Raw genomic sequence first — 27,311 nt, 5'->3', positions numbered from 1 at the left:
CCTTCAGGAGTAGGAATTACACTTCATTCCTGTTAAGCTTGAACTCTAGAGATGTTCTAGCTTCCCCTTGTATATCCTATAGTTCAGCTCTGAGCTATGGAGGGGAACATCTAAATTCTGTAACAACTCACCAGAGATGTGCATTTGTCTTCTCTCAAACTAGAGTGTTAAAAACATCCACAGTGTGGAAATACCACAACAGTGGTATTTCAGAAACATATCCACAGTCAAAAATACATGTAAACGCTCTGAGCTCTCTGAGAAATTCAAGTGTAACACAGCCCTGTTGCTGTTTAAAAATCTCTGCAATTTGAGTTTTCTTTGCAGAAATGCAGTGTGTAAAGAAAGTGCACATTGGAAAAAAGTGAAACAAAAAGTTTTGAGTAAGGAAGGTAGCTTGTTTGTGTACTTTTAAAAAAGAATTCTCATTTAGTGGCTACTGTGAGACAGATGGAATATTTGCCTTTATTTACCTCAAAGTTTTTTCTTTATCTCATTTACTATTACTGTTTGCTACAGTATGAAGCCCCTTACATAAATTAATATGGACCGCTGGCAGCTGCCTCTAGATAAAGAGCTATCTTATAATTACTGCAGTAGTGTTTAACTGCTATGGGATTTCACTTCTGTCAATTCCATATCTGATGTAGAGCAGCTAATAAGAAATGTTTAAACCAGATTTTTGAAAGAGTTGCTTGCTCAAGTGTCTGCACGCTGATGTTGAGGAATTTATCAGGGCTAACATTACACTCTTCTTACCCATATACAGTAGGGTTTTTTCTTTCAACATTTCCTTATGAGATAGCAAAACATTATTAAAGGCTATTTATTGAAAGCTGCTTCATACACACATCTTGTAGGGTCCAACTTGCTGTCTGTGGCTTTTGACAGAGTAGTTCTCAAATTTATATAAGTAGGAATGTCTTGACCTAATTAGTGACTGAAGTTTAGCTTTAAACCGGCATGTTTTCCTGCTGTTTTAGCCTTTGGCGTTATTTCTGTCCTAAAAAGACAATTCGTCATAATCTGACAAATCAAATTTTTAAAGCTATTGATTAGCAGACACTTAAACTGAAAAGTGTTTAAATAAATGATTGATTTTGGGCCTAGAGGGCCTTGTGTTTCTGTATTGCCCACGAAGGAAAGTGGAAAGAGCTATATTTTTGCTGCTGTCAGACTTGGATCAGAACTTGTTTGTACAGCTATTTTACGAAATGTCCTATGCATACAAGCAGAAAGTGTAACGTGTTGCCGGCAGAGATGGAAAATGTTAGAAACAGTAACGTGCATATAAGGCTGGGGGTTGCAGGTCCCTGTGTTACAGCTCTAATCCCTGATCCAGGCTCTCTCTGCATTTGGGTGGTTGCTCCACCTCTCTGCAGATATAGCCATCTGTAAAAACAAAACTCTTCATGAAGTGCTTGCTTAGACCGAATTTTGTTGGTGTTTGAATCTGTTGTGTCCTGGGGTTACCCAGCTTCGCAGTTCTTTTATGGCCTTTGGAAGAGAACCTCGCTGTAGTCTTGGGGCTTCTCCTCAGTAGGTCATCTTGTAGCTGGTTCTCTCACCAGGCTGGGGATTGTGGCTGTGGCATTTTGGGAACAGTAAGTGTCAGGGGAGCAAACCTGTCATAAAAAAACCCAATAGAGAGCCTGCACAAATGCTGGACGGAGAGGGTATTAGGTATCATAGGCCTTGGCAGATGTAGTAGTGCAGTGATATCAGTTCTTTGTTTCCATCTGGCTCATGTTTGCCTGGCTGCTCCTGGATCCAGTGACAGTGACTTCTGTTTATCAGGCTGTGTCACTTTTTGAATTTCCTAGTTCCAGTCAATGTTGAAGTGCAAGGGTCTCTGAATATTCCCAACACATGTGGCTTCTGGCCCATTTTCCCTTTCAATGCTTCCCAGGTTCACCTCTGCCATTTGTGTGGTGTTCACATTTAGTAGTGATGCACCAAAAACCTTCTCTAGAGGGGTTAGTGCAGTGGTGGTATGCTTTGTGGTCTTTCAGGGAAGTCATGGTAAAGAAGCCTGTAGGTTGCTGGTTATTTCCCTTGGATATCTTTAATATGCAGTAGAAGCGTTTACTGTATGCCAGAGGATTCCCATTTTCATATAGTATTTCTCCATAAAATGTCACTATGGTATTATAAACCTCTTTCTAGGTGAATGGGCAGAAAAGAATTTTCCACTTCAGCTGTCATCCAAGGTATCGGGAGAGAGAAATAATGCAGACGGGGGGAGTACAGCAGTCGCATGCCTTCCCAGTGATTTCCAGGGTCCTTATGCCTGTGGAGAAAACAGCTTCTGTGCTGTGCAAGGAGGGCCCATGTCACTACTTAGCTCAGGCTGATAATGAAGCCAGTAAAGGTCACTCACTAAAGTATTTTTGAAGAAACTGGTTGGTGGGAGATACTGGTGCACCAAAAGCTGTGTTTTGGCTTCAATCCTCCAAAAGAAGCATAGCCCATGCTACGTGTTCACACCACTGACTGGGTAGAATCAATCACAGCACAAAGGTAAAACTCTTGACAGGGTAAATGTTAAAGCAGAAAGGCTTATGCTGTAGAGGCTGTCAGGCTAGCTATGTGGTTTTTGAAGGTTCAGCATATGCCTGTCTCTTCCTAGTTTTCGAAACCAAACACAGTTATTCCCACTCCATAGTGTTCATAACACTTAAACATGCTTTTCGTAACATTTGATTACTTCCATGCTGCCCATTGCAACTACTGTAATGACTGTGTATGCATTTGGCTTATGTAGCCTTTCTCATCCATTGATCTCTCCAGCCCTAAAGACTGTTTTTTCTTCACTGTAGATTTTCTACTTTGTAATAAGCTTATAATTGAATCTCATTTTTCAGAGAAAATCACTCAAGATTCTTAAGAGATTCTTTACATTGTGGTGCTTCAGTGCACACAACTGAGTTGTTTGGGTTTGGTTTTTTTGTTGCTATATCAGATCATAAATGTGTCTAATTTGCTGTCTGCTGCTATGTCTTTCAAAATTGCTATAAGCCCATTTTTCAAATACTGCAAATTATTTCCCCCCTATTATTTAATGAATGTTGTTAACGTGGGCAAGTGTCATCCTTGTTCACATTTCAAATCTTCCTATGTCCTTTTATATGATGTCTTTATACTGCCTTGGGTCTGCAGCATCTGTTATCGTAATATCTGCTAGCAGTTTCATGGGTTCACTGTCTTCTCCTTATCCTTGTTTTCCAAATTGTGTTGTAATCAATGGGGAGACTTTTACTGACTGAGAGAACTTGGGAGCTGTTATTTTAAAAACAAGTACATAAAACTCTTCCATGTTGTACCTCACCACACATTGTGCATCTTCAGTTTCGCAGTATGCACTGAGGCAGTCATGATCCACTTTGGATTCCTACCTCCTGTATTCAGTTCTGTATGCAAGCTGGATGCCATTAATTGTGGAGAAGTTTGTGCAATACATAGCTGAAGTGTAGTGGTTGCTGTGCTAAAACCCGCATGTGGTCCATCTGCTGCAGTAAGAAGAAAGTCTGGAAGGTTGGACCTTTAGGGAAGAAGTATGCAGCTGGGACAGGTGGAGCTGAAGTAGCAATGAGAACTATCTGGATACTATGGTAGTATCACACTTCTAAGGGTATGTAGAGCCAAATAACACCAACATTACTAGACAGGTGTCTGTTCTACTGCAACCTGGCATTTGCTGTTGGTCTTTCAGCCCCCACGAGCTGTTACTGCTGAGCCCCAGCCCAGCTCTTCGCTTTACTCGTTCTGTCTACCTTTTTAGCAGATGTGTGTGTTACTGGAGAGAAATAGATGAGTAATGGGTTGTGCTGAGCACAGATCCCAAACACCTCAAGGATGCTGTAGAAGAATAGGGCCTACTGCTGTCAGATTCACTTCTAGCCAGAGGTTCCACAATTGCAGGTAAGGAGAGGGAAGTCCAGCAAGTGACAGAGCTCAGACTCTCAGCATGGTTAGCTCAAGTGTAAGGAGGACAAGACAGTGAGGAAGGGCTGGATCTGCAGTTCATCCAGAGCCTTCTGGAAACCGGTAGGTATACCAGCCCCAAGATTTAATAGGGTCTCTGTCATTGGCAGTCTTGGTCTTTGGCTGTGGTGATGGTGGTGTTTTTGTTTTTTCTTGTTTGATTTTTTTTTTTTTTTGTAGTTGGTATTGGTGTCACAAAAGATTGAAATGATCTCTCCTAGCAGGAATTTGAAGGTCAATGAAGTGGTAAAGAGTAATGTCATATATAGCTCAAAGTCAGTCAGATGTCTGAAGGTAAAAGTGTTTTGCTGAAAGTTAGCTCCTTGATTTGGGGAGTGGATGGTAAGCATGCTTTGGATTTGATGTGTAACTTTTTCTGCTTCAGATTAGGTCAGTCAGGTTTTAAATGTCCCACACTTGCCTTTCTGTATGCCTGGAACAGTTTTACTTAAGACAATGCTTCCTGCCCTCAGTGACCAAGAATTGTTGCAACTTTGCCAACTCTATCCCTGTTCTATTACAGTTTATGCTCTTATCTCCCTGCTTTCCTTGGGTCTTTCTCTTGCTGTGTATTCCTCTCACTGCTGTCTTCCACTCATTGTTCACGTTTTCTTCCTCCCAATTTACTGTTCTTTAACTGGTTAGGGAGTTGATTTTTGTGAGACTAAAATGAAACCACGTACTTGAAACAAGGCACGTGCATAGCTCTTAGGTCAAGGACTGAGCTTTCAGTACCAATGAAGGATTAGGCCCTTGTTTGCCAGAACTCTTCTCCCAATGAAGCTGTAGGAGGGATGCTAGCTGTAAATTGCAGTATATTCATTGTCTGCAGCAGAAATTGGCAAATGAATTAACAGTGAAATTTTGATCCATGTGAGAGTTGTATCTGTAGCTGTTGAAGTCAGTGGAAACGTTCCTATTGACTCCTATAATGACAGCCATTATTTGTGATACTGTTACTGTGGTGTCTTTGTAAATAAGGAACTGGTATTGCTGTTCTGCATATGTTTCTTGTTAATGGCTCCTCTCCTGCAGAATGCTGACCACCTGTATTGTACAGCTCTCTGGAAACACAACTTCCAAGGGCTAGGTTTTACACTGCTAAAGAGTTGCAAAAGGAAACGCTGGCATAGCCGGATAGAAGTGGCCACAAGCTGCACTTGTGAATTGTAGAGGCTGTTGTCATCATTTTGTGTTCTCCTTCAAGTGGTAAATTGGGTGGTAAGAGAATGAACATCAGAAATAGCAAGTTTATCCATGGCTTACATTTGCATTATCTTGTGAAATTTTTTATTGACATTCTATGATTTACAATGTCCCTTTTCTGCAGCTTTCTATGCAAATTGCAAAACAGATCAATCAGCTAGGCATCTTTGTACAGAAAGAAGTTTTTAAAAGCATTTTGCTAACTATCTTCATATGTCATTACAGTACAGACATATGTATTGACTAAAAGCACTTAAATTTGAAGCTAAAGCAAATTTGTTCAGCTAAAGAATATAAGTCTCTGTAATTTCAGTAGTACAGCATTTATATAAAAGGGATCAAGACACGAGGTGTAGCTTCTGTTTTTATGCAATAATTGCATGAAGTTTATAGAAAGCAAGTGGTGTAGTATGTAGTGCTAAATCAATTTAGTGATGAGTAAGAGACTAGAATATTGTACCAAGTTCAGGCACTTGTCAAACGTTGTGTTTCTGTCTCATGTTCGTTATTTGCTTCTTTGAAGGTAGCCCATGTTATTCTAAATTTTGTAGTTGTTATTCTTGGAGAATGTGGAAAGATAGGCTGATCACATTTATCAACAAAGTACTGTTTGAGAAGGGTAGGATTTTCATTTCTTCCTCTTAACTAAAATCAAACTGACTGAAAGGGTCACTTGGCTATTTGTAATCTGAACTCCTTCAGTCCTCCTGAGGAAGATGTATTGACTATCTGTTTGCTTTTCTGTGGGAATTTCAGGCAAGCTTTCAAATACAGAGATCCTGTCTGTTTAGTGTAGGCTACTGACAGCACTTGAAGTCCCCATTACGTTTTTTTACAGACCTATTTGAAGGATGGCGTTTATCAACATTTTCCCTAATTCCTCTGAAGAACAGTGGGCTTTTTGTCTATCGGTTACTGTCCTTCATCTGAAAGATAGCTTGCTTTGGTGGCCATGGTTCTTTATCTCTCTGTATATATAGTGCTTGTGAAGTATGTTGGGATCACTTAGCATGGAAGTGACAGCATGGAATATTTTTAGCAGCGGAAGGCTATGCTTGGAGGTATCTGGTTCTGTGAGGACAAGCAGTCTGTCAGAACTGCTGCTGGTTCCCAAAGCACTTACTAACGTTTGCCTCTGGTGTGCCTTGGCCCCTCTGGCTGCTGCTCGGGCCCCGACTGCCTGGTCCTGCATCACCTTCTCCCTTTCCTCCAGGGACCGTGTGAGATGCAGGAGGTCTGACTGCTGCTGCTCCTGTCCCAGTGCAGCTCTGCAGCTGCCTTCCTTCTCACCAGCAAGAGGCACCCGGGACCTCTGCGTGCCTCAGAGCAGGGGAGGCAGAGAGCAATGTCTGCTGGCTAGCTGGCTCCCCATCTCAGCTGATCTCACTCTCCCAGTCTCCAGCTCCAGGACAGGCTGGCCTTCAGGGGGAAGCACATCTCAAATACTCCCTTACGTGGCCCTTTTCTTAATTAGTTACACGTTTACCATCCAAGGAAATGAAGCTGCAGATCTGAGAGGGATTGCAAAGTATTTGCTTTTTGGCCCAGCGGAGCCAAACCCAGGCTATGCAGTGGATTGCCAGCTAAGCAGAACGCTGGTTTAAAGGTTAATCACATTTCAAAAAATAGAGGGAGGGAGAGATGCATTACAATGCTTCATTGGAAAAATGTCAAAAGCTATTAGCTGCTGGCTGAAATATATGAAAGGGAGCAACATTAACTCTGCTCTTTGTTCTCTGTGGAGGTGAAACGAAGCATTTCACCATTTACCTTTGGGAATTAAGATGCAACATGTTTTTAAGGTCAGTTCCTTTGTTGTAGGAATTGTCAGGAGAAATATGAAATTAAATTTTTCCTTTGCACATACCCTTTCTCTTTAATGTACCATACTGTCTGTTCACTTATAGATACGTGTGTGTGTGTATTTATCAACACTCATGCCATATGTAGTACACCAAACAGCTATGTATTTCACATGCACAATTTTCTTTGTCAACATGCTAATATGTAGTGTCTGTGTTCAGGGAACAGCATGCTTGGACTAGTATCACCTGCCAACTTAAAGAGGTTGATCAGGCACACATTCAAGGTTTGTACGTTCAAACCTTCTGACCGCTTTCAACTGCTGCTATTTTTAACTTGCCAGGGGATATTTCTTTCTTATTTTTCACCTTCCAAAAATACAAACCTTCAAAAACTGAAATATTTGTTTTGCACTTGAATGTATTTTTCTAGAACTAAAACTTGTCTGGTGTAAAAATCCAACTAATGTAAATTTCTACTGGAAATCTTTTGTTTTTTTAGAAAGAGGGAAGTACCTAGCTTTTTGAAAGACAGAGACAGGGCCTACATCTGGCTGTGAGAAGGATCTACATGCTGGATTTCTAAACCATGACATTTGTAAATGTTTTATTTACAAAAATGTGTTTATACTTAAAGGGTCTGCTGCTCCTACTTGGGGTGACTTGTATGTTGCAGAGCTCCATAAGCTCATTGAAATACTCGTTTTACTGCGTGAGCATGTATTTCATCAGTGGCTGCTGTCCATAAACTCTGTGTGTATGACTAGCTCTGTGTGTGCGTCCCTTCCCTGAAGTGCTTTGCGACCTGACCTCTTGCTCTGGACGCTGTCCTTCCCACACACCACTGTCTCTTGTCTACACAGCTGGAGGCAGTGTGCAGATGCTGCTTGGTGGGAGCAGCTTGTTCCAGCTTTCCCATGGTCTCACCTGTCAGCTGTAACCGTAGACCAGCTTGCTTAATCCCTTACCTTTTGGGGGCTTTCTACCTTGGGCATGCAGATGGAGAATGGTCCTTTTTCTCAGCCTGCTTTTCCAGGTTTCTTGCATGTTTCCAACAAAAAGGAGGAAAGGGCTTGCTGCAGTCATCCCCTCTGGCTCAGCCTGCAATAGGTGTGTGATTTAGCTTGGGTATGGACATATGTTGACATATCTGCCAAATTAGAAATTGCATGACGCAGAGTTCGTGCTGCCTTTGTGCCAGCTGCGGGAAGCAGATGACTGCCGATGCAGTAGAAGTGCCAGCTGGCCCCCACAGACACTATGTATGAACACAGCATTTTAAACTTGATTCTGGGATCTCTTGTGCCACTAAACTCTGGCGGTTTCCTAGGCAAGGCCGTGCAGTCTAGCTCAGCTAAGCCTGCTTAAGCAAGTGTGGTATTTTATAAACAATATGTCTTGAGCAACAGTGGTTACCCATACATCTTAATAACATGGCAGGTGTTGGATCGTTTCCAGCAGCTTGCGCAGACTAAATATGACAAATGTCACCAGTAGTGAAGCCAGGGAGCAGCGTGCTGAAACAGAGGCGTGCTTTCTGTGCCCTCTCAGGGCAAGGGGATGAGCAGAGTTCCCAGGCTCTATCTCAGTGCAAGGTTTCAGTATACGCTCACCTTTAAGTATAAAGTGTTTCTTCTGCTGAAGTGAAAGGGACGATTCATTGGTTTAAACCCCCTCATGCGTATATAAGTGTTTCTAATTCCACAGAATGATGTAGGTAATTCTAGATAATCTGTACCCAGGATGGTCCTTTACTGAAGGTAGTCATTAGTAAGGCAAAGCTCTGAGTGCAATGGATGTATACTTATCTGCCCTTTTTTAATATATAATTTGGCGTCTAAAAGAAGATACAACCAGCTATAAAGTACAGAAGAACAGAAATCATACTAGAGGATTTTACTGTTGAAGGGTTACCACAGAGCTGTTCTATGTGAGTGTGCTAAAAGATTTCCACTTCAATACAGAGCATGAGACACAGCTAGAAAAAATAGACAATTAGCAAGTCAGCAAAAGGAACATGTATTGTAGATAGCATTACCATTTATAATTATCCATTGCAATTGTTAATGACCATCTTTAAAAGGATTTCTGTTGCAAAAGAGTGGCACCAATGAGTTCAGTGTTGGTAGCCCGATTACCTTCCTCCTTTGAGAGCACAGCTATGTAAAACCAGCGGGACAACTTTGGCATCTGCTTGCTGCTTTATTCTTTCAGTGAAAGTGTAGTTCCCTTCAATTTTGTTTAAGATTTGTGTGAATATATATATTGACAATATGCTAGTCTGAGTTTTTTGGCTTTGTCCATGGGTCTGCCCCTTCTGCTCTGTAGTTGGTCACACCATCGGTCTGTCCTCGGGCACAGTGTCCCTTCTTGTGTGGCCTCATCTTTGTTTTCTTGTGGAGCTATGTGATAACTAAATCAGCGTCTCGTGGTGTTTGCAATTGATGTATTTTAATCTTGGATTGAGTGGTTCACATTTTTCTTCAGGTTTTAGGGTGACTAATATAATTGTCTTCAGAACCAAGTCTCAGCACCCACGCAGGATGGTTTCTGTAGCAAGGTTGAGTCGATTAAAGTGCATTTGAACAAATCTCTGTTATAACTAAAACTGTCTTTATTGCTGGGAGAAAATAATCCAGGAGGCTGCTGGCTGGTCTCTGCAGGCAGAGATCGCGGACTTTTGCTTTGGCAGGGCACAGATGCGAAATCCATTTCATCCCCCTGAAGCCAGAGCAATGAGGCTGTGGCCGGGTCCATCCTGGGTTGCTGCTCGAGTTGGCGGCAATGTTAGGTTCCTGCAGGCCACAGCCTGTGAGCCCGGTTCCCCTCTGACAGGCTGTAAATACCGCAACGTGTCTGCTCTACTTTTACACTGTATTTAGTGATGACCAAAACTGTAAGTGCTGGCCTGGTACGGTGACAATATGTGCGTTTTTGTTTGCTTGAACGCTCGGTGTAAGATTGTACATTGGCGAGCGTGGCCCTGGGGCTGCAGCACGGTCTTGCTGGCTGGTTTTTAAGCAGTTGGATAAAAGAGGGTCAAGAACCAGGCCCTTGCCTGGCGGCTGGGATGCGTTTGCTCACATCTACACTGTGCTGGGCTTGCAGATGGGTCTGGAAAAGAGGTTGTTGAAGCAGTCTAAAATGAAACTGGGAAGCAGACTAAAAGTTTGTGTGGACAACCAGAAGGCCACTCCTCGGGCTCTCTGCCCACTCACCTGTTACTGCTGTGCTTGTAAGGTGGTTGCTTCCTCAGCCTTGGTTTTCAGTACCTTTTTAGAGATTATTCATTTTTATAAATTACTCCTTGACTTTGCTAAAGATCAGCTTAGTAGCCTGACAGCTGCTAGGTGTCTCAAAACACAGCGAGAGGACAGTGTTTTGTTCTCAGGCATTTGGGTTTGGAGGCCTAGAGCTGTGAAGGTACCCAGGGAGTGGCGTTCTTGAAAAATAAATGTCCTTCACCGTACGCTGCAAGAAATAACCATATCCTGTTGTGGCATGAGTGAGCGTAGTACAGATGCTTTCGTGTAACTATTTTCTGTGGGGTTTTAAGGGAAGAGCTGGTGCTAAGGGGGTGATTATTTTTTGCCACCATTCTCTCTCACAACTAGATAATGGTGATTAATTAAGTAGCGGTTCATGCATGCTAAGCTAGATGTTTTAATTTTATGAGAATTTTGTAGGGATGTATTTTTTAAAGTTACATTTCAGGAAGAGCTGTAATTTTTAAGAGCTGCTCTTAAAAACACAAATGAGTGAAAAAGCTAACTTCTCACCATGTCATGCTAAGCTGTCTAGCAGCTCTACTACGTTAAGCCAAAGGCATATTTTTAGCCTGACTCTCTGCTATGCATGTTGTTGTAAAAGGCACTTGATGAGACTGTTTTCTTTGTTTATAGATGAGGTCTTGTCCGAAAACTTTTTGGACTACAAGAACCGTGGCGTTAATGGCTCTCACCGTGGTCAGATTATCTGGAAGATTGATGCCAGCTCTTACTTTGTGGAACGTAAGTATTTTTCCAATCCAGCTACAGTATAATTCAGTGACTGCAGAAAGATAATTTAACTGCTTAAGTTGTTCTGGTATCAGCGAGGATGCTACATGCTGATATTTTACAGATACTCAGTCCTAGAAACAGGTTATCTCTGCAGTACGAAGCATTGCTGATGGTCTGTAATTCCTAGTGTTGAGTTAATTTTTCAGGACAATGTCCTCAACTTAAGGGAGCTGCTGAAATGTCTACAGGATGTACAGGTCGCCTATATTCTATGTTTTGAAAAATAAATTTATGGGAAATTGTCATATATATAAGAACACTGGTTTTGGTTATCCTAGTTTTGTGGCAGAAATGTGTTACAGGATCTAAACTTTAAAGCAGGCTCGAATTTGCAGCGACTTCTATGATCTGTGGTTACTAATCTGTGAGACTGATCATGCTTTTGTTTAGCTGTTAAAAGTTTGTGGAGGAGGTATAAAATCCCAGAACTGGGTTTTGAAGAGGCCTTAGTTATCTGGGTGTATTGAGGAAGGGTGCAAGTGGGACTGGGCTGCCAGTAGCTTTCCTGCCTAATCAACAACAGAGAAGAAAGAGGCAATGTGAGAAATGCTTAAGAGAAAGCCTCTTCAGGTCAGCCACGTTTCATTAAGGGCTCAACTCCACAATGAATTACATCTGCTTAATAAGTTGTCCCTGTTTGCTGAGACATGGTAGCTGTTGTTAATTGATTGCATGTATGTTTTTCACTTGTCCTACTGTAAGAAAATGCAACTTAGCATAGCCATCCTTCACTGGTTTTTAAAACCAAGTTGTGCTACACTGTAGTTGGGCAGCCCATGCTTGATGAGTTGCAGCCTCTTGGTAATTTGTTATGGTGCCATCGTTAGGTTATGAATCTCAGCACTGAGATTCTGTACTAGTGCACCTATCAAGGATGAATCATTGCCCTTTCCAGAATTAAAATAGGAGAAAATCAAGTAGGCAGTAGTAAATAGCAGCACATGCAGATACTTAGAGCCACTTAACTATTGAAGTGGGAAGTTAAAGCAGGGAAAAATGTTTATGTATGTGAATTTTATGTTTAAAGGCACATTTCAGGGTTTCTGCTCATTGCTGAGACTTATCAACTGCCAAACGGTGTACTTTCATATATAAAATGTTATGTTAAAAACTGCAGTGTCTGAAAGCTTCTTGTGTTTTCTATCCAAAGAGGATGATCTAAAGCTCCTTCCTTCAGACTCTTAGTTCTTGGATAGAGGTCATATCTTCCTTTTATGTTGTGTAGCACACAATATGGTGACGTTTGCAGGAATCTGAAAGCTACTGGCCATCAAAATCAAACTCACCAGAGAAATAGATTTTCTTTTTCTTGCTATTCGCTACAGAACCAAGAGAACCTGGAGGACAGGATAAGGGTATGTTCAGTGGTGGCATGATATATGAATTGCCATGCTGGTCCAAGGTTAACCTGACCCAGTGTCCTGTCTCCGAAAATGGCCAATAGTGTAGACTTGAGGAGGGTATAAAGGTAAGCAAGTGTTAGTGACTCTTCTAGCTGGAGTATTCTTAGTTTCTGTTAATCTGTACCCCAGGCACTTCCTGAGATGGGTAGTCTTTCGATTTAGTGGTTGTCAAGGCAGTTAGTAGGTAGCATGGTAATTTATTTTCAAGTTATCTGTATTGTTCTTCTATGCATTATGTTATACTTCCCTGAACTTGCTATTGATTGGAGTCGTGCTGATTATAGCATTAACTCTCTATAAAACAGAGGAGCTCACTTGTGAAGGCAGCCCTTAATTTCTGCTGTTGCTTTTCCTGTAACTACCTGTACCTTGGTATCTGTTCACCGCATGAGTCAATACTGGCAATTCGTCAACCCCACAGTGCTTCAGAAAACGTTAACGGTATATGCTGCACTGTTTGGCCCGTCATAGCTGTCAGGAGCCATGATAAAGGGGAAATCACAGTCTGGCCAAATAGAGAATCAGCCTTGCACAGAGAATTTCCTGAGAACTTAAGGCACCTCACACAGACTGGTTTGGTTCCTGTTCTTGAAATGTTTAAAGGTTTAACATTTTTGGTGGTGCTATTCTGTGAGGTGAAATAGTCGTCTCATGGGGGGACCATGGGGACCATCCTGTCCAACACCAGAAGTCAAAGGTTTTCTTTTGCCAACAGTTAGAACTTTGCATGGGGTGTTTTTGTACCATATGTAAGTAAATTACCCTTATTCTGTGACCAGCCAGCCACTTGACAAAAAGGGCTTAAGATTTTTTTTTTAGTAAAGAGCTATATGAGGGAATGTGAAAAATCAAAGGTATTAAAGATTGGCTGATTTGTGACAGTGAAATTCTCATTAATATGAAAAAAAGTGTTAGGAATGAGGTCAAGTAAATAGAAAGATTACTCATTTCCTATATTTTGAACCTGGAAGAGTATATAATGTTTGGGAGTATTTTGTGCAAAAGCCTTAATTCCCCAATTAGTTATCCTTCCTTTTCTGTGTTTTTGAAGATTAACAGGCAAATACGATGCTTTATATAACCTGCAGTCTTTATATATAAACCCACTGTTTAGGTACTTAATAGAATACTGATATCTAATCACTGTAGATAGTAATTTGCATGCAATGGTCTGGGACCTGGAACAGGAGTGAATAAAGGAAAAATGGCTGAAAGTTATTTTCTTTGTGGTGGCAGATTATCACAACAGAAATCTGCTGTAGGATGCAGCTGTAACAATAATTACTGGCAGAAACTATTAACCTGGAGGACTACTCTGGACAAATTGTATATGTGCTGCTGCTATAGACAGAAGAAACTAGCAATATTGTGAGATTTGTAGAAGTGTATCAGGAGTGGAGAACACAAAGGAAAACCATTTTTAAACTGCACTTCTCGTACTTTTATAATACTACAATTCTGCAATTTCGGATGCTTCTTTGTTGTCTAAGCTATACTTTTACAGTATACTCAGTGGATTGCCTGGTCTGAGTTGTCAATGGTTACTTTTTCAGGTATATTAAATCTCACTAGGTTAAAAAAATGCTTTTTGTGTGTTAAGTCAATGACAATGCAATACAGTTTCATAACATGCTTTTATATTTTGGTGGTATTTGTGCAAAATAAATGTTGCTTGTGAGTTTGCCAATAGCCTGACTTAAGATTGTCTAGAAAGCCCTATCACTTTTCAAAATAAAGATAATTGTTTAACACATAGCTATACAGCATTTTCAGATACCACAGGTGTTTAAAGATTGTGTTTGTGATCTACTTTTTCACCTTGAAAAGGACTTAATCTTTCCCAGAGAAGCGTATGCCTTTCCATTTTGCATATCGCAAACTTGCAACTTGATGTTGCCAGACAGATATGTAATTGGTGTGAGCCAGAGAGGGAATTGCTTCCAAATTGCAGTGTGAGTGCTAGTAGAACAGAACTCATCTCCTATTAATACCTAGCAAACAAAAAGCCTGAACAGCTGCAGAGGCGATGCTGCACTACGGCCAGTTTTGCATTTCTGCCAGTCTAGCAATTAGGGGTTTTGTGACAGCCAGTGATAAACAGTAACTGTCCACTGTAACCATGAAATGGTTGGGGTTTGGGGAGAGGAAGCAGGGGGGAAGCGATGCTACGTGCCCCTAGGGATGTGGACTTCATATTAAGGCTTGGAGGGCACTGCAGTGAAAGAAGCAGCCTATAATGGATTTTCCAGGAAAGAAAACAGGCTCTGCTTCACTACCATTTCTGGCACACTCTTATGGTTTATACAGCAAATACAGAGAGTGTGGGAGAGACCGTTTCACTGAGGTGAGATGCAGCATTGTCTTGCAAGCACACTACCAAACTAGCATATCCTTAAAATGATGAGAGAAGTTTTGACACTATTTAGAATTGCACCAAAGATAGCCAAATACCTGGGACTCCTGTTAATTTACTGGCCTTTCTGTAGAGTCTTTTACTATCTGGCAACTAAGAAAACCATTTCCAAGTGTAACCAGTTACCTGTGTGACGCTTTTATGCAGGAACTTATGCAGCAGTTGTTTGTTTAAATTTGTTGCTGTTGTTGCTGCATTTTTATTAATAGTGAAGGTAGATGATAGGCCTTGCAGAGAGCAGAAATTATAGTTATTTATTCATCTTGACTAGCAGAGAAATAATGGTAAAAAAAGCATGCAACTAAAGTTAGATGTCTGAGAGATCCTGGGACATCTGCAGGTAGAAGGTGTATGTTCAAAGTTATGGTCAATATATGCCATATATATGTGTTTATGGAATATGTACAGGCATGTCCCTAAAACTGACAAACTTTCATCTGGGGCTCTCCCTAGGAAATAATCTTTTGCGTTGCTTTAGGAAGGCTGATATAAAGGCCACTTTGAAAGAATAATTGAAGGATATTGTAGCCTCAAATGTTTCCAAATAAGGCATAGTCGTATCTACAAAAGCTTTAATGAAGCTGGAGTATTTGCAGAGTTTTCCTTTTTCTGGGCAGGCATTGACAAGTCCAGCCCAGTAAAATAATTTCCTGCTTCCAGTTTGATTACCCCAATGTCTCTCAAATCACATGCACTTCATTTTCTGAAATGCTGTGTGAGGGGAGAAAATAGAGATAAGGCTATTAAGTCCATCCTGCTATACCTTTGAGCAATTAGAACATGCTGCGTGACTTTAACCTTCAGGAGTCCACAGATGGTAAAAAGTGGAACAACACAGCATCTTCAACAATGTGAAGACTATTTAGCAGAATGGTTAAAAGTATCGGGGCAGGGGGGAATGAAGCAGTAAGTCTTGTGCACCAAAAGATGTGTCTACTGCTTGTCTCTCTCCCAAGGAAGTCATAACACAGTTTTGAGGTTCTGTATCTTCATGTTCTTACATGTGTTGTAGCTTTATTGATGATTTTTGGTTAGCTTCCACCTTACAATTTTTAAATTCTCCTCCTTTTCCTCAGCCTGGTACCCTTGTAGTAGTTTAATATTCATAGCTGAGCTAGGCTTAGCTTTGGGAAGAGGAGCGCAGTCTGAGCCTGGATGAAGACATTTCTTAGTTCAGGTCTGAGGTTCCTCAAGAACCCTTTGCTGTGGACCCTTTGATCAGCTCTTTAATCTTGGCTGTTGTTGCATTTCCTGTTAGTTTTTCATACGAAAGTCTTTCTGTGCCAGGGTTGTAGCCAGCAACAACCTATCATAAACAGAAACATGGGTCAATCCACATGAGATGCTAGACAGCTATTTCTCGGCTTCCTGCACGGTTGCACTGTGGTAGCTTAACTGAGACTTGTCTGCAAATCATTTTTTCTGTCTTTCTCTCCCTTTTCTCAACTTGTTTTGACACTTGGACATGTTTTGTTTGTACTGTGGATATCAGGGCTGTTGGTTTATTCGTTCCCACACAGAGAAGATGATGCCTGTGTGGTAGCACACATGCTTGGTGACACCATGCTGGGACAGCCTGGCTGGTCCCCACAGTACCTGCTCTCTGCTTTTGATGGTAGTGCGTAAAGAAATTACAAGATCTGTTCTCATAAAGCTGAGACTTGAATGAGAGCTCTGATAGGTTGGTAACAGGAGTTTCAGAAAGCTTGCTTAAGGTGAACTTGAAAGCTTTAAACAAGAAATAATGCCTGATCTTAGCCACACTGAAGTTGGAGCAAGTCTTCCTTCACTAGGCCTGTAGTTACCAGTCACACAGACTACAGTTTATGTGGTCTAGTCTCACCTACTTAACCCTAAATAAGTGTAGACATTGTATCAATGCAGCAGAGACTAGATGTTATCTAATTCCAAAGGCAGTGGTCAAGAAGTTAGATTTAACATGTAACATGGTAACATTTAACTGAAAAGTTTTAGTGCTAATTACACTGAGCCTTGGGGGACTTGGGACCTGGTTTGGTTGCACAGATCTATTCTTTGTTAACTTTCGTATTTTCATTGGTTGCTTTTTTATTACAGTAGTGTCTAGTTTCTCCTGTGAAGAATAGATGATCTTTTCCATGTTCTAAGATAGTTTCTGTACTAAAGAGCTAAGGGCAGTTTTTTGAAGGTAGAAGTTCAGTGCAGATGTTTCAGAGATGGGCTTCAAAGCTGCGGCAGGGAAGACAGATTAAAATGTGACAGGTGGAAACAGGGCACAGAGTGTAGTGACTTGCCAATGCATGGGTACAACAGCAGGAAAGACTTCAGTTTCTATACTCCCTGCTTAGTGTCTTGTCTAGTAATTTTAGGCCCCATCTAGTCTGTTTGCAGTCTTGAACTATTGGGCATTACCTAAAAGTTATACCCTGAAAATAAATGTGCCCTGTTGCATGGTATGTTCCTCTTCCTTTTATTTTTCAAAGCAACAGTTTCTGAAAGCTCTTCCGCTGGGAAGAGGCGAGAGGTTTGCGTAGGGCTGTTACAGCTTTATTGAAGTTGGAATGAGCTTCAGAAAAGATGGTAATGAAGGAACCAGGATTTTTATTCTTTGTTCCGTTTTTTATTTTTAGGCCAGCTGTGGATATGCTGGATCTACTTGTTTTCTTTCCCAGCTGTGGCCAGGTTGAGGGACAGCAGTAACTTCCCTTGCAGTCCAACAGCCTTACTCTCACCTGGCCGATCCTCTGCCTAAGTCAGACAAAGATGTGTAGAGTTGTCTCACTGACCAAACAGAAGACTGGTGCAAATGGTTCCAGCCCTGTTATTCCCCTGTAGTTGGGCTTGTCTTGTGTATGGAGATGGAAGGGCACTGTTTGTGCCAGTGCTGCTGGGTGATCCCGTGTTCTGGACCCACAGACCATAGGGTCAACCTCCAGCTTTGCCTGGCGTCTTGTGTCCCAGAGCAGCAGAAGAGTGCAGCCTGGTGAGGATGCCTGGCCCCCTGATCAGGTGCAAGCTAGTGCCAGGTGGTACCTCAGGCACTAGATGTGCCTCCTCTTGTGAGATACTATGCCAAGTGATGATGTGTCTTGGGAAGAAGATGCCTGACAACAAGGGGAAAAAAATCACAGCTCTTTTGTGTTCTCTTCATCATTTATCACATTGTTTTCTTCATCCCTATTACTGTTTTCTCTTGCACACATCTTAGTCCATAATTTGACTGATTTTCCTAACTTGAGAGATTTGGGAGGGCACAGAAAATTTTGGCTGTTTTTTGGGGGACACTGGCCTACTTTCAGGCTCGCTTGATCTTAAGGTAAGGGGAAAGTGGGCGAAGAGTTCACTTTTTCCAAGCAGGAGCTCGTTGCTGAACACCCTTTGCAAGAAACAGGTAAGGACTGGGGAGCAGCCAGTAGTGCTGTCACTGCTGGGAGATTGAAAAGAGGCTATGTGGTCCTTACAGCACTTGCTGCTTGAATCCGTCAGGAGCTGGGAAGGTGTGGCTTTCCATTTGTGGGCAGCTATAACTTCTGATCTGATCTGCATCGCTCCCTCTTCTCCAGATCCCACTAAAGGTATCGAGTAGGGCCTACATCCTTCAGCACTGCTGCAGTCAGTTGTTGATCATGCAGTTGTTCCCTGGGACAGAATAATTTCAGCAGAAGCCATCAGACTACTCTGTTCCTGGCAGTGTGCCACAGGGAATGGTACATCTTCACTTTGGGTCCAGAGGAGTCTAACTGTAGGTGCCAAAATTTCAAAATACGCATTCACATACGTGTTCACTTTGCTCTTCCAGTTATGTTACCAATAACCTCAGACATAGGCTAGCTTTAGATTCAGAATACCTCTGCATGTAATGTGCTTTCTGCATTAGCTTTGGTATCCCTCAGGATACTGTAATGCATATCATGCACTTGAGGAAAAGAGAGATTCCTGAAATCCAGTAGTGTGGCTAGTAGCTGTATTTTTTTTATCTGACCCAGCAGTTGATAAATGCGTGAACAGATTCCTATTACTTTGTGGCTTTGAACTTTGGATGTTAGTGTTCTGCACAAAGGTTGCTGAAGTCACATAATTTATTTTAAAGGATCAATAGAAATTAATGTTGTTTTTTAATTGATAATCTTTCTACTATTGACAGTAAGAGATTACAATGTCATCTTTGACTCACAAATCAGTCTTTGCCACTGTTAAATGCTTCTGCAAAGTTTCTTTTGGATGATGCTGTCTAGGTAATTGGTGGAATTGCCTTGGATGATAGATGCCCTCCCTTTGCTCCATTGCACAGCAGCTCCTATGCTTTCTGCTGGTTTACTTCCGTTTGGTGTGTTTCTGAAGCTGCTGCAAGTCAAGTTTGTCCCCACTGAATTCAGAAGTAATTGCTTGCGTGCAGCCCTCGCATGTTGTCAAGCCCAGCACCTTTAGTGTACAACCATGTATAGAGAGCCCAGGGGCAGACTTTGGCCCAAGTGGTTTTATCTTTGTAGAAAAACAGAAGATAAATGCAGTGGAAATGGGAAGCAGCTGTGGTTGGAAGGTATCAGCACATGCATTAAAAGGTCATATTTGCTCCAAAACAGTGGTAACGTGCTGAGCCTTGTTTCACTTTCTTATGAAATACAAAAAAGTACTGTATTCAGGTTTTTATAATTAAGGATAGAAGATCAATTCATGGATGCAGAAGTAAATTATTTGAGAGACAAGGAGGCTGTCTTGTCAGTGTCAGATCTCAGCACCATCAAACTTGAACGTTTCTGATAATGGAGGTGATAGGGTACCCAAGGACATGGGTCTCTGAGCAAAGGCTAAGTTGCATCAAGGGCTTGCTTGAGAGAGGAAGCTCAGCAGGTGGTTTATTGGCTAGGCCCATTGCTAGCTTAAAGGTCCTAAAGAGCAGATCAGTGTTAGTAACTTAACCTTTTCTAATTTTAGAGAATTTTACGGATTTTTTGTAAACCTGTTAAAGCATACGGTGTGAAAATAATCAAAGCAGAACTTGGAGCGTAAGTATTAAAGATAACATTTTTCTTAGTTAATAGACAGTGAGTTTGCTTCATATCTAAAAGAAAGACTCTCTTATCTCTGCAGTAGTGAAGCATCTGAAGGGCTGTGCTTAAGTGTCCAACGTGGCACAGGAAAATCTCTGTATGAAGGGGGATAAATCCCTTCACATAATACAGAACTTTGGTTGTAACCCTGCCAGTCCACCTCTCATGCCTCATAGTGGCTATGACAACATTTATCAAACTCATACAAAGGTGTTTGGACAATTTTATTAGACAGAAGAACATATCTGACCTTCAATGAGGAAGGCAGAATTATACCTGTGGTGTCGTGCTGTAGTAACTCATCCTGCTTCTGTAAAAGTGCATATATGATGCAGGAAGCTTCTTGATAATTGGCTTTTCTTGCTAACTAGCTAGTAAGTCTAGCCCTGTTGTCTTACTTCTCGTGTAGGGTTTCCTGCTATAGAACTGCCAGATGTCAAGAACACCATTTATATCCAGAATAGACTGGGGAGTTGGGAGGTCAGCAGCAATGAATTATTGTCTCCCTCAGGGTTCAAACACTTTTGCACAGCAGAACCATCATTCTTGCATGGTCTCTGATACTGATAGTAGGTTCTTGAGAGCCACAGACAAATAGTGTTTTATGCTTCCAAGCTCTTCTTCAACCCTTCCAATATTTTACCCCATTAGCAGCAGGTATAATTTCCTTGCATATCTCAGTGCCAATAGCTTTTTATAAATAAAAAAAGCCAACCAACCTAGAAATAGATACTTTTGCTGTAATTCCTTATTAATTAAGTTTCCATAATGAGGCTTCTCTTTGTCCTTCCCCTTTCATTAGAGTATCTATGCTAATTTCATTATATGTTCTCTCTTTAAAAGTTGTCCTGCCTGTGGTTTTTTCAAGTCTTCTTCAGCAAAAGCAGCTGCTACAGTGAGACCTCTAAGAGTAGACAACACTTTATTCTGGATCCTTCCTTTTCCTTGGCAGCAGAGTCTGCGTGCCTGGCAGGTAGTTGTTCACTTCTGAAATAGCAGGCAGCAGAGATGTGGGGAGGTGTGATGTGTTTACTTAGCTGGGGTGAGCTGTTGCAGCTCATTTGTAGCTCTAGACTCATTCCTGAGACTAAGAGCTACAAATCTGATTGCTTCTCACTCTGGGGCTGTTTTAAGGCAGCTTTCCATGATTAAACTGATTATACTGATAATCTTACTTCCTCTTAGTGGCCCCTTCGCACTATAAAAAAAGATTCAAATACCATTGTTCAATAATCTTGAGTTCTCTGGTCCAACTGCTGCCTTAAGGCAGGTCCGGTTAGAGCAGGTTGCTCTAGATCCTGTCTCGTCAAGTTTGACTATTTTCAAGGATGGAGTTTCCTTCTGGGCAAGATATTCCAATGTTTGACTACCCTCGTTGTGACTTTTTTCTTGCAGAAAATAATAATGATGATGATATAACCTAAATGTAAATGCATCTTAGGCCTCAAATATAAAAATGGAACAAGTCTTATTTCATTTTCAAAAATGATCTTTCTCTATGCCTCTTGGGGTTTTTTAATGACCTATTTCTTTTGTATGGCTAGGATACCTTACAAGTTGGTTAATGATTTCCATTCATTGGAAGATCCAAAAAGGAAATTTTAAAGATAACTTTTAAAAAAAATAATCAGGGGAAAAAAAAAATTCTCATAAATAAAACACACAAAAATATCAGGAAGGGGAGCAGCTTTTGGTGCAGCCCACATCTTGTGGATGCCTCTTTCATGCCTCTGGCTTCAAAAAAAATCAGTCTACACACAGAAAAGTTTCTGAACACTGCCCTTGTCTAGCACAGGTTTTACAGGTATGTGGTGGGGTTCTGCTTCTTTTCTACTTCATTAAAATAAGCCTACAGCTGGTGGACATCAAGGTCTGTTGGAGGCTTTAGCAGAGATTTTGATGTCTGGGTTGGTCCTCCTACTAACCTGCTGTTGATCCAAGCTGCTGAGCAGTACCTCCTGAGGGTAAAATGGCTTTATAACCTGGCGGCTCTGTGTTATTCCAGAGATACCTGGGAAACCACACAAATGGATGTGTGATTAACGTCCCCGGATTGTCAGGCAACACTTGAACAACAGATTTACCACATCAAAAAGAGATATGCCTACAGTGTATTAGAGTAGTTAATTGCTAGACAAGATCTCAGGATGAAAGAATGTAATTCTTTAAAACGGAAAACAAGTGCATTATTAAGATTTTGCTTTACAACAAGGAATTCTCTTCAGCTTCTTAGGTATAGTAGCTAATCACAGAATCACAGAATCACAGAATAGTAGGGGTTGAAAGGGACCTCTGTGGGTCATCTAGTCCAACCCCCCTGCCGAAGCAGGGTCACCTACAGTAGGCTGCACAGGATCTTGTCCAGGCGGGTCTTGAATATCTCCAGAGAAGGAGACTCCACCACCTCCCTGGGCAGCCTGTGCCAGGGCTCCGTCACCCTCAGAGGGAAGAAGTTCTTCCTCGTGTTCAGACGGAACTTCCTGTGCTTCAGTTTGTGCCCATTGCCCCTTGTCCTGTCACTGGGCACCGCTGAAAAGAGCTTGGCCCCATCCTCCTGACACCCACCCTTCAGATATTTGTAGGCATTTCTAAGGTCCCCTCGCAGCCTTCTCTTCTTCAGGCTGAACAAGCCCAGTTCCCTCAACCTCTCCTCGTAGGGGAGATGCTCCAGTCACCTCGCCATCCTTGTAGCCCTCCGCTGGGCTCTCTCCAGTAGCTCTTCATCTTTCTTGAACTGGGGAGCCCAGAACTGGACACAGTACTCCAGATGAGGCCTCACCAGGGCAGTGTAGAGGGGAAGGAGAACCTCCCTCGTCCTGCTGGCCACACTCTTCTTGATGCACCCCAGGATCCCATTGGCTTTCTTGGCAGCCAGGGCACACTGCTGGCTCATGGTCAAGCTGTCGTCCACCAGGACACCCAGGTCCCTCCCCGCAGAGCTGCTCTCCAGCAGGTCCACCCCAAGCCTGTACTGATGCATGGGGTTGTTCCTCCCCAGGTGCAGGACCCTGCACTTGCCCTTGTTGAACCTCATCAGGTTCCTCTCTGCCCAGCTTTCCAGCCTATCCAGGTCACGCTGAATGGCAGCACAGCCTTCTGGTGTATCTACCACACCTCCCAGTTTGGTGTCGTCAGCAAACTTGCTGAGGGTACATTCTAACTCTTCATCCAGGTCGTTGATGAAGAAGTTAAACAAGACAGGGCCCAGTACTGACCCCTGAGGGACACCACTTGTCACCAGCCTCCAGCTAGACTCAGCGCCGCTGATGACAACCCTCTGAGTTCTGCCATTCAGCCAGTTCTCTATCCACTTCACCGACCACTCATCCAGCCCACACTTCCTCAGCTTCCCTAGGAGGATATCATGGGAGACTGTGTCGAAAGCCTTGCTGAAGTCAAGGTAGATAACATCCACGGCTCTCCCTTCGTCTACCCAGCCAGTCATGTCATCGTAGAAAGCTATCAGATTGGTCAGGCATGATTTCCCCTTGGTGAATCCATGCTGACTACTCCTGATAACCTTCTTTTCTTCCACTTGCTTCATGATGGCCTCCAGGATAAGCTGCTCCATCACCTTACCCGGGATGGAGGTGAGGCTGACCGGCCTGTAGTTCCCTGGGTCCTCCTTCTTGCCCTTTTTGAAGACTGGAGTGACATTGGCCTTTCTCCAGTCCTCGGGCACCTCTCCTGTCCTCCAGGACCTCTCAAAGATGATGGAGAGTGGCTCAGCAATGACATCCACCAGCTCCCTCAGCACTCGTGGGTGCATTCCATCGGGGCCCATGGATTTGTGGACATCCAGATCGCTTAAGCGATCCCTCACACAGTCCTCCTCGACCAAGGGAAAGTCGTCCTCTTTGTAGGCTTCTTCTCTTACCTCCGGGGCCTGGGATTCCTGAGGGCCAGTCTTAGCACTGAAGACTGAAGCAAAGAAGGCATTCAGTAGCTCTGCCTTCTCCGCATCCTCCGTCACCAGGACACCCGCCTCATTCAGCAGCGGCCCCACGTTGTCCCTAGCCTTCCTTTTGCTGCTGATGTAGTTGAAGAAGCCCTTCTTGTTGTTTTTGACATCCCTTGCCAGCTTCAATTCCAGGTGAGCCTTGGCCTTCCTCGTCGCATCCCTGCATGCTCTCACTACGTTTCTGTACTCTTCCCAAGTGGCCTGTCCCTCTTTCCACATTCCATGGACCTTTCTCTTCTGCCTGATCTCCGCTAGAAGCTCCTTGTTTAACCATGCAGGTCTCCTGCCTCCTTTGCTAAATTTCTTTCTCAGGGGGATGCATTGCTCCTGTGCATGGAAGAAGTGTTGTTTAAAGAGCGACCAGCACTCATGGACCCCCCTGCCTTCGAGAGCCCTGGCCCACGGGATTCCTCCCAGTAGCTCCTTGAAGAGGGCAAAGTCAGCCCTCCTGAGGTCCAGGGTTTTGATCCTGCTTATCGCCCTGCTTCCTCCACGCAGGATCCTGAACTCGACCATTTCATGGTCACTGCAGCCGAGTCTACCTCCAACCTTCACATCCTAATGTTTATTTCTGAACCTCTATATTCAGTGTTAGCCTAGAGACCTCCAAGAGGGGTGTTTTTCCTGTTCCTGTTGATAAAGGTGTTTGCCTGAGGTGGAATGAGCCAGCCCTGCTCACTTAGAAAAAAAAAATTACTTGTTTGTTTGTCACTGTGGCATCTCATGGTTGTGTGGAGAGATGGAACCATTTCCTTCCCTCTCCTTGCCTAGTATTTCTCGATTTACATATGAGTGGTGATCTGTAATTAGCATGCTTCTGGATTCAGTCTTTCAAATGTTTTCCTGTTTACAGGATATGGTAAGCTTTGAGCTGCCTGTGAGGAATATTAAATCTACACAGCTAATAGATTCACCATTTTCCTTTCCCTTTGAGCTGCACCAAGTCTGTGTGACACGTCACGAAAAAGGAGAAATAAATTTTGGTACCAGTGTACTTTGGCATTCTTCTTTCTTTTCTTCTTTTCCTTGACTCCTCCTTAGATTCTGGAGAACCCATCATGTACCTTTTTTATGTTAAGGTGGAAATGTGTAAGAGAAGCCATATAGTGACTTTCTGGATTGTGGGGGCTCAGTTCAGAGACAGCCATGGCAGTCATCTGTGGTGTTGAAGATTGTGCTACCTCAGTTAGGTGTCTGCACTGGCTCTCTGCCAGAAGCCATCTCTCACCACCACCATGCCATTTTTGGAATAACTGTTTGATTACTGTCCTTGTAGTCGGTTGTAATTACTGGATTGCTTGCTTCAATCCTAGTAGTTTAGATCATCTCCAGGTACTATTCTTAAATGCCTCAGCGTCTTACTAGGCTAGCTAATGTAAGCAAGCTTTTGGGGCTGAATCAGCTCATGTTACCTGGAGACTTCAGATGTGGGACCTTAACAGAAAGCCTCTAACTTGTGTTTGTTATTTATCATGTTGTGGTGCAGAGAGAATTTCCATGTGAGTTCATGATGCTTTTCCATTTGAATTTCTCTGACTTTTGAGGGACAGAAAATGAAACTTAAGCTGCAGCTGAGGTTTTTCCTGGCTATGTTGATTTCCCTGACCGAAGAGCAGGTGGTGACCGAGCAGACCAACAAAGTTTCCCATGATTTCTACCTTACAAAGGCAGAGGATTCATAGGCAGGGTCTATTCAAACTAAAAGCCTGGTTTAAAGCCTTATGCTGGAAACTCATGCCAGCTTTCAACCTTGTTGTGGAAGATGGTCCTTTTTGAAAAAGATTGACAAAAGTCTCAGTACTGTTTGTAAAATCCCCCTTGGACTAGGTCAGTAGTAGAGCAGAGCTCTTGCAACTCTAGTGGCCTGCGCTGTGCCTATTATACTACGCTGTTGGTGGTGGTTGCGTCTGGGGAAGGCAAGGAGATTAAGCCAGCGTGGATTCATGTGGAGTGTGTCTTTCGAGAGCTGTGAGCAGCAGTCTGGAGGGGGCTTTTCTCTAGAACCTCTATTTCAAAAGATCCCATCTCTAGTTGTATCAGAAATGCTTTGTAATGCTCGAAATAAGGAGAGGTGTGACAGTGCCTGAATGTAATAATCTACACCGATATCTTTCAGTGGGGTTTGAGCTAATTTGTGTTATGTTGCAACTGGAACAGACTTAAGAAGGCTGGAAATTAAATGGGAGAAGGCGCTTGCTCTTGCAGAGCAGCTCTGTGGAGAGCGAGATCTGAGCTTCTCCAGAATTCAGAGACCGAACTCCTGTCCCTGCTCCAGTTGAGAGAACTAGCTGTTAATTTAAACAGGATAAGGATTTCGTGCAAGTGTCAGTTTGCTGTTTTAAAATGATTAACTCTCTTCCTGGTATACTTTCATAGAAAAGCATGAAAATTTGATATAATTCCGTTTTTCTCTTTGCACTTTTACAAGAAGAAAAAGTAACTAGATAAATTGCTTCTGGGACGAAATTTTCTATGGTGGTTTAAGGCCAGTACATGGGTGGTTTGTGACTGAGCTGTGAAACCATGAAAACTGGGTTAATAACGAACCCCCTGACACAGCCTTGACAGCAGCACTGCTAGCAGGCACCTCTGTAATTACTGCTTCGCTACGAAGTGTGGTGAGCTTCTGCGATGGATTAAAAAAATCTCATATTGTGCTTTCTTCTGTTAGAAAATGACTCAGTGGAAACCTTTAAATATATATAATAAGTGCAAAGATAACGTTTCTGCCTCTGAATCAGCCCATGTAGGTTTTAAGCAGTCTGGAAAATAGAATCTGATTTTGCTTTAGCAGATCTATTTCTTTTTCTAAATTTCATAAATTTGTTGCGTTTGAGATGTAGAGAAATGTGAAATACTACTTCTGTGATGTGCGTAAATGATTCAGCTGACCTGTGCATGTAAAGTGCTGTGGCGTATAAATCCAGTTGGTAGTGCATTTAGCAGATTTTTTTTTTTTCTTTACCTGGCTTTTTTTCGAATAAAGATAGCAGGAGCTTATAGAGATGTTTTGGAGGGAGCAGGTGTCATCTCTATCCACTGAAATCAGTGGGAGTTTTTCTGTTGGCTTTAATGAGATGAATCAGGCTTTGACAGCTATTGTGGAAGAGGCATATAGTCTAGATGTTTTAAAAGGATCAATTCAACACAAAACTTACAAGCAATTTTTGTTGTGCCCTGGACTAAAAGTTACTTAGTCCTTCAAAACACTTTTATAGTAGAAGCCACAGCTTGTCAAGGCTGACATAAAGATGGCTGCACGCTGGCAGCTGATTCAAAGTAGTATCTGCCAGCCCTCTCTGAGGTCATAATAGTCACTTCATGGTATGTACATTCCTCAAGTCAGCAAGGATGTGGAAAAATGAACTGTCAAAACTATAAAACAATACTAGAAATGTTTACTTCTTTTGAAGTCTTAGTGTGGCACTCAGCAGTTGGATGTCCATGACAG

The 27,311-nt window shown here is 42.4% G+C and overlaps 1 protein-coding gene across 6 annotated transcripts in view; it reads left to right on the top strand.

Annotated features, from left to right (window-relative positions):
- The window catches only part of HECW1 (HECT, C2 and WW domain containing E3 ubiquitin protein ligase 1), a 271,752-nt gene that overhangs the window by 95,292 nt on the left and 149,149 nt on the right, over positions 1 to 27,311 (top strand). For all 6 annotated transcript variants that reach the window (XM_075418577.1, XM_075418574.1, XM_075418578.1 and 3 more), the window contains one exon: positions 10,895 to 11,002. In XM_075418577.1, the coding sequence (XP_075274692.1) occupies positions 10,895 to 11,002 (108 nt within the window). The remainder of the gene's footprint in view (positions 1 to 10,894; positions 11,003 to 27,311) is intronic.

This window comes from Opisthocomus hoazin, chromosome 4 (genome assembly GCF_030867145.1).
Source record: "Opisthocomus hoazin isolate bOpiHoa1 chromosome 4, bOpiHoa1.hap1, whole genome shotgun sequence".
Taxonomy (NCBI): Eukaryota; Metazoa; Chordata; class Aves; order Opisthocomiformes; family Opisthocomidae; genus Opisthocomus; species Opisthocomus hoazin.
The sequence above is the reverse complement of the archived record's forward strand: the minus strand, read 5'-3'. Positions and strand labels throughout refer to the sequence as shown.